Source organism: Mirounga leonina, unplaced genomic scaffold, assembly GCF_011800145.1.
Source record: "Mirounga leonina isolate KUSES-001 unplaced genomic scaffold, KU_Mleo_1.0 Mir_125, whole genome shotgun sequence".
NCBI lineage: Eukaryota > Metazoa > Chordata > Mammalia > Carnivora > Phocidae > Mirounga > Mirounga leonina.
The window spans coordinates 12,907,188-12,922,497 of record NW_023270305.1 but is presented as its reverse complement, the minus strand read 5'-3'; the positions used below and the strand labels follow the sequence as shown (position 1 = coordinate 12,922,497).

General features: G+C 41.2%; 1 protein-coding gene across 6 annotated transcripts in view; it reads left to right on the top strand.

Annotated features, from left to right (window-relative positions):
- Nucleotides 1-15,310, top strand: part of DTNB (dystrobrevin beta) — a 227,745-nt gene that overhangs the window by 145,787 nt on the left and 66,648 nt on the right. For all 6 annotated transcript variants that reach the window (XM_035000716.1, XM_035000718.1, XM_035000714.1 and 3 more), the window contains exon 10: nt 5,306-5,383. In XM_035000716.1, coding sequence (XP_034856607.1) covers nt 5,306-5,383 — 78 coding nt within the window. The remainder of the gene's footprint in view (nt 1-5,305; nt 5,384-15,310) is intronic.

Below are 15,310 nucleotides of genomic sequence, written 5' to 3'. Positions count from 1 at the left end.
GGAACACAAGCAGGGGGAGTGGGAGAGGGAGAAGCAGGCTTCCCACTGAGCAGGGAGCCCGATTCGGGGCTCGGTCCCAGGACCCTGGGATCCTGACATGAGCCGAAGGCAGCTGCTTAATGACTGAGCCACCCAGGCGCCCCCATGTTCATTATTTTTAGAAGGGAAAATGGTCTATAATTTTAATAGTTTTTTTCATAATTAAAATGTTTTTGTTATTTATATTTCTTTTTAAAGGTGTATTTTCACTTTGCCCTTTTATTAAATTGAAACCTTAATAATTTTGTTATAAATTTGTGTGACTCCCTTTTATATTAAGGCTATTAATTTTCTTGCTCTGTCACATTTGTTGAAATAGTGTCCTAAATTTATATTTTTCTTTCTTTTCTGATTTTTTAAATTCAAATTAATTGTTCTTTTCCTTCCTAATTTTTCCATTGCTTTTGAGCTTAGGAACTCCTCTCTATCCATAGACCCATATGTTTTTTTCTAATTTATATAATTTAACATTTACATTTAGCTCTTTAACACCCTGGAAATACATTGTTTTTCATGTGGTAAGGTGATCTCAATATTTTCCCATGGCATGTTGCAGTTTTTCTTACTTCTATTAAATACTTATTGCATTATATTGTAATTATTTTTTCTATAAATTATTTTTATTATAAATAATTTTTCTTCCTCATAGGACTTAAGTTTTTATCTTTTTCATTTTTATCCCCAGCAGCTAGCACCATACCACCCACTTTGTAGAGAACAAATAGTTGATAAATGAAAAAAGAAATATACAGTTATATATAATTTGTCCTGTAAGATTTTAAATGCATGATGAATTATTCATCATCTATTCCTAGCTTTCAAAACCTTCAGAGAGATTCTGTAGCAATTTTAATTTCAAGTTAGTGCACATTCCAGAGCATCTGCCAGAATGGAGTGGTCTGGTCATAAGAGAAGTAATGTGAAAATGACTTGTATCCGTAAATGAAATTTTTACTTTATAGCAAGAGGTGTATCTGACCAGTAACTGGAAGCTCTTTACCTGTTATCTAAGCCACCCTCTTACTGGATATTTCTGCAAACCTATCCTGCTCTATTTGAAAATAGTAAATAAAAATATACCTTTATAGTGATCAGAATACTCAAATGAATAGCTACAATTTAAATGATGATGCTCAATTATTTTCAAACTTGATATCTCACCTGGGTTCCTATTCTCCTTCTTCCAACTGCTTTCTAGATATCACGTACCTGACTCAGTTCTCCTACCTTATCTTTTTTTTTTTTAAGATTTTATTTATTTATTTATTTGACAGAGAGAGAGAGTGATAGAGACAGCAGGAACATAAGCAGGGAGAGTGGGAGAGGGAGAAGCAGGCTTCCCGCGGAGCAAGGAGCCCGATGCGGGGCTCGATCCCAGGACCCTGGGATCATGACCTGAGCCAAAGGCAGACGCTTAACGACTGAGCCACCCAGGCACCTCTACCTTATCTTTTTTACCTGAGCAGTATTTTTTCTTTTCTCTCTTTCCCACTATCCACCCTTGTAATCCCTGACCTGGACAATTGTCATAACCTCTTAATTGGTCTCCCAGCTTCCATTCCATCCTTCTTCCCAATCCATTGTACATAAATGATTTTTAAATGGGGTAAGCATTAGAAAAAGTCCTCTTTCCCCTCAAGATTCAGGTTCACTAAATTGAGGGCAGACCTTGGGTACTTGTTTTACAAAAAGCTTCCAAGATGATTCCTATGCACACCTTTGATTAAAACCAATGATTTACAAGCTTCTCAGGTTATCTTTTCAAAGCCCAGCCATAGGTACATCATCCTTTGACTCGAAAGTATTCTGTGCTTCCCCCACTGCCTCTAGATAAAGTCCAGACTTCTTAGCTTGTGGTAGAACAGGCTTCATTCACATCCTGGCCCTAATCTACTTTTCCAGAGGCATTTTCAGCTACTCCCCTTCAAGTGCCTCTGAGTCCGCCAACTAAGTAAGTCCCAAATATGCCATGTACTTTTGGGTTTTAGTCCCCTTTTCCATATCACTTTGTCCAACTGGGGTGCCCTTAACTTTTTTTCTGTAGCTGGGAATCTCTCTCCCTCAATGTTAGCTCGCCCTGACTACTCTTGCCCCTCCTTTCTCCAGGCAGGAGTCACTGCTCTTCACTGGACTCAACACTTTGTACTTGTGTTGCTGCTCCCCACTACTTTGCATAGTGATAACTTGTTTATATATCTGTCTTCATCAATATATGATTAGGTTATTGAGGTAAAAATAGTCTTACTTATCTTTTATGAGTAGGCACCCAGTAAGAATGCTTCTTTCCTTTTGATTAAGATTTTTAAAATTCTCTCCAAGTCGTCTTTTTATACCTACCTCTTCTGCCTAGCAGATTACTTCTATTTGTATCATCCATTTGCTTCTGTCTTCTCATCAAAAAATTGGCATGTCTTATGAACAAAGAAGGAACCTTCCGAATTTGTACCAAGTGATGGTTGGTGGTCATTTGGGTATCACAGAACTCATTAGTGTCTAAAGATACCTTGCTGAGATCTTCAACAAAGGAAGATGTAGAACATCTGGTGACCTGTTCAATGTATTCAACAGGTTTTGAATGTTAAAGAAGACTACCAAAACTGATCTGATCACTTGGATCAATTCTGCTTTGTAAGTTTCTGTAACTGGTACCATTAATGTCTACTTCACACCTGGAAGCATTCTTTCAGCTGTCTTATAGGAACTATGAAACAGAAGTCATTTAAGCCAGAAGTCATTTATAGTATATTACATCTTCTAAGACCACGTCTGAATTGTTGGCTTTCACAGTGAATTGTGGGTCTTTGGTAGATCCTACAGTAAAGACCCCCTTTATGTTTTCAAATACCTCTTTCATTTTGGACCTCAAACACATAGTACCTATTTTTCTAGCAAAACGTGCTAGAAGTTCACAAAGGCTATGAAGCTTAGGGGGAGTTATGATTACCTTCCAACTTACAGTGTAATCATTACTGTCTGGTTCTGAATATTAGAGAAGAGGCTTTGATATGTGTGCTCTAAGATAATAATTGTGCATGATATCTGCCAAGAGATAGAGATGATTATTAATGACTTTTGTGGCATCAGACCAAACAAAATACTACAAATCATGAAATTTTATTGCATGGATCCATGTGTAAGAAATTTTTAAGAAGTTTTTTTTTTTTTTCTATTGTCATTTTTCCTCTGAGAAAATCAGACAGGAAATTGAATGTAGTAGTATCTTCAATATTGAAAAATACTAGGTAACTGCATTAGTTCTGAAAGCAACATGAGCATGTCCTTATCTTATTTGGGAAATGGGTTACGAATAACAATATATTAAAGAGGCAAAGCCCATTCTATTTTCAGGAGCAGAATGTTTCTGGTGCCCTCAAGCATGAAAAGCTATGGTGTTGGATTTGTCTCTCTCATAGGAATTGTCTCCTTGTTCCATTTGGACAATTGATTTAAAAGGACTAGAGGCAAAAATATAAATTTAGGATGAAAATTAAGTTAATCTCTGTATTCAGTTTAATTAGCCAGCCTAAAACGATTGATTATAATGCAGCACAGCCATGGGCATTAATAGGCTTGAAAGTTTGGGGGCAATATTGGATACCTGCCTGGAAGATAGGTAGGGAGATGAATAGTGTGGAATTAAATTCTCGCCTAGAAAGGCATATTTCAATTCTGAATGTCTTACTTTGTGACTTGTCACATAAAGGGAGGAATGTGTAACAGTAAACATAGTGCTGTGGCTTAAAAATCAGGAGACCTAAATCTGTTCCCTGCAAATTACATTCCATCGTTGATCCTGTCCATTAAATGGAAAATCATTTAAAATATTTCCTTACCCAGAAATGGAATTGAGTTAAAAGAAAGGGAGGAGTGTATATAGACAGATACAGAGATAGGTAGGTAGGTAGGTAGGTACACAGGTAGGTTGATAGATTGATCCATCCCTCTTAACCTTTCCTTTAGATTCCTTGGCTTTACCTGAAAATTTTCCCTTGAGTCCCTGTTTGAGTGTACTGTAAAACCTGCAAAATAGCAAAGACTCTGGTCCCTTAATATTCACCAAGCCTTGCTAAGTATAACCTCTACAAGAACACTTTATATGATTAACTCAGCACTTAAATATAAGGAGAAACCAGGAGCTAGTTCCCAGCATCTAAATATGAGAGCAGGACTTTTCTACTTCACTTTTTGGCTTTGATGGACAAATTTCTCTGAGAAGTACTTCTTTCAATTTAGAAGAGGAAGTGAGGGATTTCCCAGGAGTAATATTTAGCAACAGTCATGTGGCTCCACATGCAAGGCAGAAACCCTTTGGAGCTGAACTTGGTCAGGAGGGAGAGGAGCTGAAGACGGCTGAAAGGCAAAATCATAGATCCCTTTTGGTAACTTTGGATTCATTCATTTAAGACTCTCCAAGACAAAGCAATAGACCTTGGCTCCAGAAAACCAGCGCTAGAGACAAGTTGTTAAAAATACTTACCTTCAAATTTAAATTTGGATCAGGTTATAAAAGGAAGCATTCTAATTAGAGGATCAGTATAAAATTGTTAAGGTTCTAGTAAAGGACTAATAAAAGAATTTTATTTTATTTTATTTTTTTTAAAGATTTTATTTATTTATTTGAGACAGAGAGAATGAGAGACAGAGAGCATGAGAGGGAGGAGGGTCAGAGGGAGAAGCAGACTCCCCGCCGAGCAGGGAGCCCGATGCGGGACTCGATCCCGGGACTCCAGGATCATGACCTGAGCCGAAGGCAGTCGCTTAACCAACTGAGCCACCCAGGCGCCCTAATAAAAGAATTTAGTATTTAACAGTCTGTTTTGGAAAAAATATGGAAACTAAGTCCGAGGGAAGACAGTGATCTCTAACCAAATCAGGAAAAACATGCATGTTGCCATTGTGACCTGTATACTACAAACATCAAAGGTCTCATAACCCTGGAAAGCACCTACAATGCAGAGAAATTAAGTAGCAGCTCAGACTTGTGTCCTAAACTATGAAACAAAAGCCAGCGGAGTTACTCCGTGTTGCGGTGTGTGTGTAATTGGTCACTCCTCCTGGTACAGCACAGCTCTGTGGCCCGTTGGCTTTGAGCTCGAGAACCCTTCCTGTGGAGTTTGCTTGGGCTGCACTTATCAATTCCCACCTGGCTCTCACTGTGCTTATCAGGAGGAATGATAGTTGGTTCCTTTGCTCTTATCACTCTTTGATTTGTTTCTCCTGGTCATGTTGGTAATTATTAATATAATGTAGATGTCTTTGCTTTCAGTCCACCTCGGCCGCTGGCTAATATGAATGACACCATGGTGAGCCACACGTCCTCCGGAGCACCCACTCCCACCAAGAGGTATGTAGGGTTCCCGCCTCAGTCACTGCTCAGAGTTGGCCTGGCCTGGGAAGCAGAGCATTCCACGGGACGTAAAGGACTGGCTTTCTTTCTCCTCCTTTAACTGTCTTTTAATATTATTTTCTAATTTTTTTCTTCCTTTTTTTCCTGCTAACTCGTAAATACAGCAACCGAAGGAGTCTGCTTGTGAGTGGTGCCTGGGGTGGAAGCTCTTCATTTGTGATAAGCAGTGGATAGAGAGAGTGTCAAAGCAGATTAGGCACTTTTGAGATCTTTTTTTTTAACATTAAACAGTATTTTGATGATCATGAATTGCAACAATTTTGCATTTGTGTTCTTTAAATGTCAAAGATCGTTTCTGCTTCCTGATTAGACTGTGTGAATTGAATTAATCTCTGATACTCTCCTAAATCATTCTGTATATGATTCATGAACATTTAAGTTGAAAGCCTGAGTCTCTCTCTTAGTTATACAAGGAGTTTCCTGTAGGGTCCTACAAGGAGCTAGAACTGTGTACTCCTTTCTCTTCTTTATTTAATTTACTCTTCTCCAAAATTCTCTTAGGCAGGACTTAAAAGAACTCTATAAAATGGCTCACTTTCTGTTTGATTTGAGCTGTTCCATAATCAGAGCATTGCAGGAACTCCCTCAAGGGCACAGCCATTAAAGAATTCTTTCTTTTTTTTTTTTAAGATTTTTTTTTTTTATTATTATTTATTTGCGAGAGAGAGAATGAGAGACAGAGAGCATGAGAGGGAGGAGGGTCAGAGGGAGAAGCAGACTCCCTGCTGAGCAGGGAGCCCGATGTGGGACTCGATCCCGGAACTCCAGGATCATGACCTGAGCCGAAGGCAGTCGCTTAACCAACTGAGCCACCCAGGCGCCCTAAAGAATTCTTTCTAACAGTCATCACCCAAAGAGAAGAAAAAAAAAACAACAAAGACATTCCACCTGACTCCCCAAGTTCTTCCTGAAGAAAACTACTTTGTGCCATATGTACTGATTGCTTTGGATAATTCAGCTGTAGAAATGTCATCTTCTTAATGATACTTTGACTTAACATATAATATATAATACTTAAGATCAACTGTATTTGTTCCCATTGGCTAAAACTCCTGGAGCACTGTTTCCCAAACTTGACTGATGAGAAGAATCGGAAGAATCATCTAGGTCAGTTGTTATAAATATAATCTTCTGGGACCACATCAAACCCAGTGGATCCTGAGATCCTGAGAAGCTACACCTTCAACAATAAGTATTCCAGGTGATTCTTACCATCAAGCAAGTTTGGGAAAGAGCGTTGGAAGGAAGCTAAGGAGTGCACTGTAAGGCTACCCTGGAATAGAGGAGTTCGGGACTTAATAAATTAAAGTGACCTGATAATGCAGTGTTATCCACTAGGAGACTCGACCAACCAGGTAAGAGCGCTCGCCCTCCACCTTCCTGAGACACTACCAGCAGGGAACAGCCACACCGCTTCCTTTGGGCAGAGCTGAGGGGTATCAATGCCTAGAGCATAGACTTGAGCCAGACTATCGGCATTTGGATCCTGACCCTCCCCTGACCTTGAACAAGATTCGTATCTTCATTTTTTAAATTTATAGAATGGGGACAATAAGAGTGTCTACCTTGTGGGGTTATGTGAGAATTTAAGATACTGTTTTCATTATTTAAGAAGTAAACTAATGAGAGAACAAGTGGGTGGGTATGAAGAGGTAACTTACAAATAATACCCTTTCAAGGAAGAACAGAGAACTTCTGGAAGGATACAGAACAATTAAATCTCTCCCACCAACTGAGATAATGCAACAACCCTCACTGGCCTTAGTCCTTAATTTTTTATGTTAAAACACCCTTAGCGTTCAAATCCAGACCCAGAATCTAAATATCAACTCCAGGGATGTTTCCATTTCAAAACCAAGAGGCCAAGGTGGATTATTGAAACAAGTCAGCTTGCACGTGGTAGATTAGTCTCAGCAAGGCCAGCTATTAGGGTTTTACTTCATCTGAGTTGTTCTCTTCATTTACTAGTTTTGTCACTCTGAGTCACTTGAGTCCCTGAGGGCCCTAAGTGCCCGGTGACCAAGGCCCCAGACATTCAGTGACCGCAGCTAAACGTAGCTGCCAGAGGCTATTAGAGGGGGGGCCTCTTTCTGAACAATGTTTTTTGCTTGAGAAGACTGACAGAGGGGGCTCAGGAACAGTGCTAATCACTGCTGCTTCTGTGAAAGGACCAGCCTTTATGCTGGGTGTTGCAGTATTGAGCCCCAGGCTTAGGATTAAGTGGCCTGCGGCAGTTGTCAGTCACTTTTGAAAGTTGTTTCAGGTGGTATACTATAGCCTGGATTAAGATTTTATTTTAAAGTCAGCAGTTTAGCTAGTACCTCTTTCTAGCTGAGCTAAGTCTAGTAGAGTTGGTCAATCCTCAAGGTGGTTGTCACACTGTATAGGGGTTGAGCAGCAAAAAAAGGCAGCCAAGCCCTTAGCGGGCCAGAATGGAAGACTGGGCGCTTTCATTTATCGAGAAGAGTAGTTGCTGGAGTAGAGGCCATATGGGAACAAGATGGTCCCACCCTAACGATTTAGTCATTAGAATTTTGGAGATTTCATTTATATCTGGGATGAGATTGTGATGTAACATGTGGACATTAATTGCATAATTCATAGATTTGGCTTTTCATGGCCCAAGTTACCAAACCTGGTAAATTTCTAGCTAGTATTCTATACACTTCCATAAGGACTCATCAGTTTTCCTTTCCTCCTCTGAATGTCGTCAGACCTGTGTCTCCAGAGTCTGATGAAAGCTAGGAACCCACACATCAGCACAATCACAGAACTTCCTCTGCTGGGGCAGAGAATCCTCAAGGGGATTAAAGTTCCTTTAGAGCTCAGCGTAAGACATAAATCACTGAATCAGACAAAACATGCACAGTAATAAAAATGCAGGAAAAATTTAAGAGCTACAGTTTCTATCTTTTCAATAGGCAGTGGGTATAAAAATAGTGACAGCCACAAGGGTCAAAAATACTATATTAGTCCAAATAGAAGATTGTCACAAATGTAAGAGTTAACTTTTTATTTTTGTTTATTTACTTTTTAAAGATTTATTTATTTTAGAAAGAGAGTGGGTGCATGTGCATGAGTGGGCCTCAGGGCAGCAGAAGAGGGAGAGAGAGAATCCTCAAGCCCACTCCCTGATGAATGCAGAGACCGACACAGAGCTTGATTCCAGGACTCTGAGATCATGATCTGAGCCACAGTCGAGAGTCAGACACGTAACCGACTGAGCCATCCAGGCACCCCAAGAGTTACTTTTTTTTTTTCTTTTACGATTTTATTTATTTATTTGACAGAGAGAGACACAGCGAGAGAGGGAACACAAGCAGGGGGAGTGGGAGAGGGAGAAGCAGGCTTCCCGCTGAGCCAGGAGACTGATGCGGGGCTTGATCCCAGAACCCCGGGATCATCACCCGAGCTGAAGGCAGATGCTTAAGGACTGAGCCACCTAGGCACCCCAAGAGTTACTTTTTAAAGAAGAAAACCTTATCAATTGCAGAGATGCTGGCTGTCATGTGAGATACAATGAATTATGTTCCTGCAAGGGTCCACTGTGGGGGTTTGCTCTGTATAATATTCTTTTAGTATGCCTGTATTGAAATTGCTATAATTGAGTAGAAATTTCATTTTTTGCTTCAGTATAATTAGTTTCTGGAAATTTGCTTTCTTTCAAAAGACCCAAAACAATACACTTAAAAACAAACAACAAAAAACTTTCAAAACTTTAAAACAGAGACTTAAAATCCCTCCCCTTCTACCTGATTCCTCCAAGGCTTGCTTCGGTCCGTCTCCTTCCACAGGGTTCAGAATGTGGATGGTGATATTATTCTCTGGACTATTGTACTGTTTCTAATCATAATGTACTTTCAGACTAATATGGTAAATGATGCCAATATTTTTAATTTTTTTAATATCTCCTAAAGCCTTAGCTTTATGAATTTTTATGAATATTTAAACTTTCACAGTTCTCTGGGCATTTCATAGAACTATGGCAGTAACAAAGACTTCCAATATCAAACTTCTGCTTTGTGCATTTGGTTGATATATTAGTATCAACTCTTTTTAACTTCAGGTATTAAAATTTAACGTCAAAAAGCACAAACCCCAGGGGCGCCTGGGTGGCTCAGTTGGTTAAGCAACTGCCTTCAGCTCGGGTCATGATCCTGGACTCCCGGGATCGAGTCCCGCATCGGGCTCCCTGCTCAGTAGGGGGTCTGCTTCTCCCTCTGACCCTCACCCCTCTCATGCTCTCTCTATCTCATTCTCTCTCTCTCAAATAAATAAAAAAAAAAAATCTTAAAAAAAAAAAAAGCACAAACCCCATTAAGCAAGATGAAAAAGTTTAGGTTTTAATGATCTCTATAACATTGTGTTCATAATGGATACTACACTGTACACTTAAAAACGTGTTAAGTGGGTAGATCTCATGTTACCTGTTCTTAGTTAAAAAAAACAAGAAGGGAAAAAAGGGACAACCCCACAAAGACAAAGGCAAAAGCAGGAAGCAAAGGGCAGAAGCGTTCATGGATCACAAAAGCAATGGAAAAGCTGCTGGGATGCCCACCTGTAGCTTCTCCATCTCTTGGTTACTCTCAGAATGCCATCTCCATTCCCTGCTGCTGTGAACCACCCTCTCCTAATACTGCTGATGGCCTCAGGTGCACAGCCACAGAGTCGCCACTCAAGAGGTTGTGTTTTCCTGCCTTGGATTAGAAAACTCCAAGGAAGGATTCCTGCTGTCCTGGGCTGTATTACTGCCAGTCTGTGTGTCTGTGATGGGCTACACCCATTAGACCTACATCATCAAGACGGAGGGAGGAGCATTTCCCCAAAAGAAGGTTATACTGTCAGGAACAGAAGAGAGAGGCCATGGGAAAGACATATAACAAGGTTGTTGGCAGACCACTGTTTTGCTACCCAGTACACCAATGTGTGCAAAAGTGTGTACATACACCCATCCATACACACCTTCTCATACCGTTTCCACTAACAGGGCTTTCCTTCACATAATGCACATAATGAATTCCATGTAAAACTGCATGTAAAATTCCATGTAAAACTGGAGAGTGCACGTCTCTCCCAGGAGTCTGTCCGCCTCCTGTAACAGCCCTGGGCGCTGGATACCTAGGCTATGTCCACTCATCCAGGTCAGGTCTCTGTATGTCTTTTTGTGACTCATCAACCCATCCTACCCTGAAGCAGATAATAAGTTGTGAGCACTTATGCACCCAGTATAGAAGGTATAGATCAGGAAGGAGGAGCATTGTAATTCAGATAGTGGGGAAAGGGAAGTGACAGACAACATGGCATATTGAGCCACATTTGCCTATGTTTCCTTTTGAAACACCACCAAAATGACAGCCAAGAGATCATCTTGAGTAAAAACTCACAAGAAGAAAGAAAAACGGAAGAGGAGACAATAGCAATGAGAATTTGGAAGCAGCAGAGCAGATGAGTGACTGGAAACTGATTTATGGATTGGAGAAGACCAGAGCCTCAGCTGACAGCAAGAGGAGCCCAGAAGAAAGCCCGCCCCAGGAATGAGAAGGCTCTGAAAAGGAGGATGCAGAACAGTTGGCTGGTAGTCTGTACAGGAAGCACTTAGAGCCACAGATTGTCTACATATTGGGTAACTGCCCCTACCCCACTCTGCCAAAGAGTTGAGGTTTATGTTTGGGTTTTCTGGAACAATACAACCCCCATAAGACCTTAGTTGTCTTAATTATCTCACCCTCAGTGGGTGAGACAATTGCTTTCAGACAACCTATCTCCCAGTTTAACCATTTGCTTTTCTCAGTAGCCATGTAGCAAAGATTGATGTATTCCCTCCTTGGGATGGAGTGTTGCTACCATCCACACCTCAGCTTGACTCAGCTAGTTCTTCTCAGTGTTACTCTCCACTTCTAGTATCAGTTTCTCTTTTAGTCGGAACCCGTGGTTCTAAGTGACAGAAGCTCAGTTTGAATTAGCTTAGGGAAAATAAGAAGGTTTTGGGGTTTTTTTTAAATTTATTTTAGAGAGAGTGTGCGTGCAAGCAGGGGGAGGGGCAGAGGGAGACGGAGAGGGAGAGAAGCAGCTCTGCCCTGAGAGTGGAGCCCGACAAGGTGCTCAGTCTCAGGACCCTGAGATCATGACCTGAGCCAGAACCAAGAGTCGGACGCTTAACACACGAGCCACCCAGGTGCCCCTGAAGGTTTTTGTTTTTGTAGCCAAACTGTGGGAAGAGCAGAGTGGTATGTGGCTGGTCCTCAGGGATGACCAGAGCCAGGGGAGCTCTAACTCGCTTAGGTGTTTCCCTACCTCCCTCAGCTATGCTCATGCTCATTGTTCCTCCCTGTTGTATGTCAGCTGCTTCTTCCCTAACATAGCTACCTTTCACATGACAGGGAATATATCCATGACACCTGTGTTCATATTTCATAACCTCACTACCCTGTGGTGATTGACCTTCTCTTTGTTCCAACTTGAAAACTCCCAGTGGAAGTTCTTTTGGGTCCATTGTGGATCGTGTTACTCACCCACTGGTTTTCTGTTTGCTGGCCCCACCTAAAATAACATGGTTGAATGGGTAGGGGTCGATCTCCAAAGAAGGTGTTCTGCTGTCTGTGGAGAAGGTAGGAAGCTGAAGAGATGCATAGCTATAGGCTTCTTTTTTGGGTGGTTTCTGAAAAATATTGCATGTGTAAGTATATTATATCACCCTTCCATTAGCATAGATTTGCTTCAGGAGACCCTTTTTTCCCCTACCACCTCATTTTTATTTCTCTCAAGGGTTAAATAGTGCTTTCTATTCTGTTCACATTATTAAGATGTATTGTGTTGGGACATAACACTGTCTTTGGGAGATAACAGGTAAATATTAGAGCCACTAATTCTTAGTAGTCACCAATTGCTAGGAATCTTAAGTAAAGTCAAGATTTTATCAGTCAGAAGTTTTTAACTTTAACACGTACTTCGGAAGAAGGAGAAGCGTTTTGGGGTAGGGGCAGAGGGAGAGCGAGAATCCCAAGCAGGCTCCATGCCCGACACGGGGCTCTATCTCACCACCCTGAGATCATGATCTGAGCCAAAATCAAGAGTCAGACATTTAACTGACTGAGCCATCCAGGCGCCCCGGAAAAGCATTTTTTAAAGACCAGAGGAGGCCATAGTATAAATATTATTTTTGAGCTGAAGACACAGAGATGAGTTGCACTATAATAGTATTAAAATGGCTTTATGAATGGGTGCCAACGTAAAGGTTTTATCTTGTTATCTACAGAATACTGCAGAATGACAAAAGCCACAGTCTGCTGTGTTTTAGACAGAAAATAACAGAGATATTGGCACAACTAAGAAAGGAGGTAACCTGAAATTGGTCAAGCCAGAAAACTATCCATTTGGGAACTCAGGCTACTGATGCTCTTCCCTCCTGTGAAATGAGAATACGAAATTTGGTTGAGGGGCATCTGGGTGGCTCACTTGGTTTCATGTTTTACTCTTGATCTTAGTTCAGGTCTTAATCTCAGGGTCATGAGTTCCATGCCCAGCATGGAGCCTACTTAAAAATTTTTAAAAAGAAATAAAGAAGAGTTTGGTTGAAAAGCAAGAATTAATGAGGATTTAAGCATGATCATGAAACAAGTAGCTTGCATGAATTCTTCATGAAGATCTCTCCAAGACAACACAAGAATTACTTTTTTCTCCAATCTATTTTTGAAAGACAGAAAAGCAGAGTAATTGAAAATTAACACATAATCTTATGGGTTGCAGGGTCCTCAGTGTTGGCAGATTTCCAAAGTCCATCTGATGGCCCAGGCAGACAGCCAGGTTTCAACTGTTTCTGGGTTGGGATTAAATTCCATTTCCATTCAAGCATTTAAGGTAAACGCTTCAGCAATTCTAACTCAGGTTAGTACAAACAAAAAGGTTGAGTATTTCCAAGTCCATACTTTAAAGCTTAAGTTTGAAAAATTGAAGCCTACAGAAGAATAGTAACTAATAGTTTCCACCTTTCATTGGACTAAGGCTAGAGGGTCTCAACATGAGCAAGAATTATATCCATTATGGACTGTCAGCTGAACAGAGGGGAAGAAGGAACAGGTCTGGGGAGGAAAACTGAGTTCAGTGTTGCCATGTTCAGACTAAGATGCCTGAGAGATCCTGAGAGTGAAGACAGGTTCTGTGGATTTTGGATGTGGGGGGCCAAGGAAGGGGATGGATGATTCTCCTCCAGGTTCCTTTCTGGCTTAAGTTAAGGTACTTGTGGTTGAAACACAGGAGGAAAATTTGGGCAAAAAGATAACAAGATTATGTTGAGTTAGAAGTACCTATGGGACACGGAGGAGCCAGACCTTAGCATGAGTTCTTGTCATCCAGATTCTTCCAGCTACCTCAGATTCACACTAGCAAAGGACAGACAGGTACTCAGATCCAACAAATGACCAGAAGAACCTACACACACACACACACACACACACACACACACACACAATTTTACCCATTTTTCACATCTGCCTTGGAGACTATTAACTTGAATACCTCTTGACCATATGTCCTGTTAAGAAGCTGACTCAGGGGCATCTGGGTGGCTAAGTCGGTTAAGTGTTTGCCTTCAGCTCAGGTCATGGTCCCAGGGTCCTGGGATTGAGTCTCGCATCGGGCTCCCTGCTCATCGGGGAACCTGCTTCTCCCTCTGCCCCCCCCCAACTCGTGGATTCTCTCGCTCATAAATAAATAAATAAGATCTAAAAACAAAAAAAGGGGGGCGCCTGGGTGGCTCAGGTGGTTAAGCGTCTGCCTTCGGCTCAGGTCATGATCCCAGGGTCCTGGGATCAAGCCCCGCATCAGGTTCCCTGCTTGGCGGGAAGCCTGCTTCTCCCTCTCCCTCTCCCTCTCCCACTCCCCCTGCTTGTGTTCCCTCTCTTGCTGTGTCTCTCTCTGTCAAATAAATAAAATCTTAAAAAAAAAAAAAAAGCTGTCTACAAAGCAGGGCACTGCTTTGTAGTGACATGCCAAGGGTTTGCACATTTAATGGAAATCCCTATAGCAATGCTGAAACTCCTATGGTGATTCAGTTTAACCATGGTTTTTCATTCCTTTTAACATCAAACTATTAAAATATTTCAACTTACTGTAGTAAAGCAGATATTTGAAACAAATCAGTGCTGTGGTTAACAAAAAAATCTTACTTTTTTTCATGGATCTTATTAGGAAATCTCTGGTCTCCTCCCTACCTCACCCCCAAAACATTCTTTCCTTTTTCACCAGATGGCTTTTTCTGAAATACAAGTCTAATGACGTTACTCTCCTGGTCAGAACTTTCCAATGACTCTTTCATTCTACAGCACTGTCCAATAGCATGGAAACCAGCATGGTAGCCACCAGCCATGTGAGGCTGTTGAGCACCTGAACTGTGATAGAGGAAGTGAATTTTTAATTTTATTTAATTTGAATTAGTTTGAATTGAAACAGGTACATGTGACTAATGGCAGCACAGTTCTACAGGATTAGGCCACCGTGTCTGGGTCCTGCTTACTGTGGTGTCCTCGTCTTCTGACTCAGTGCCTGACACCTCATAGGTGCTCCAGACATACTCAGATGCCCAATTTCCACCAGAAGTGCTACCAGAACTGTCGTATATTTGACAGTGAAAATCACCTACTTTTATGGATGGAATTGACATTTGTCAGTTTGGCATCTGTAGCTTATGAAGCTATTCCAAGGGGACTGTTGCCAGCCTCCCCAGCCCTGCCTTATTTTACTCTTTCTACTCAGCTTCTACACACAGAATTACTCAAATCACTTACAGTTTCCCAAGCACGTTTCTGCACATGCTGCTTCTGCCTTTAATGCCTTCCCACCCTTTTCCCCCTTTATTCCCCTTTATCA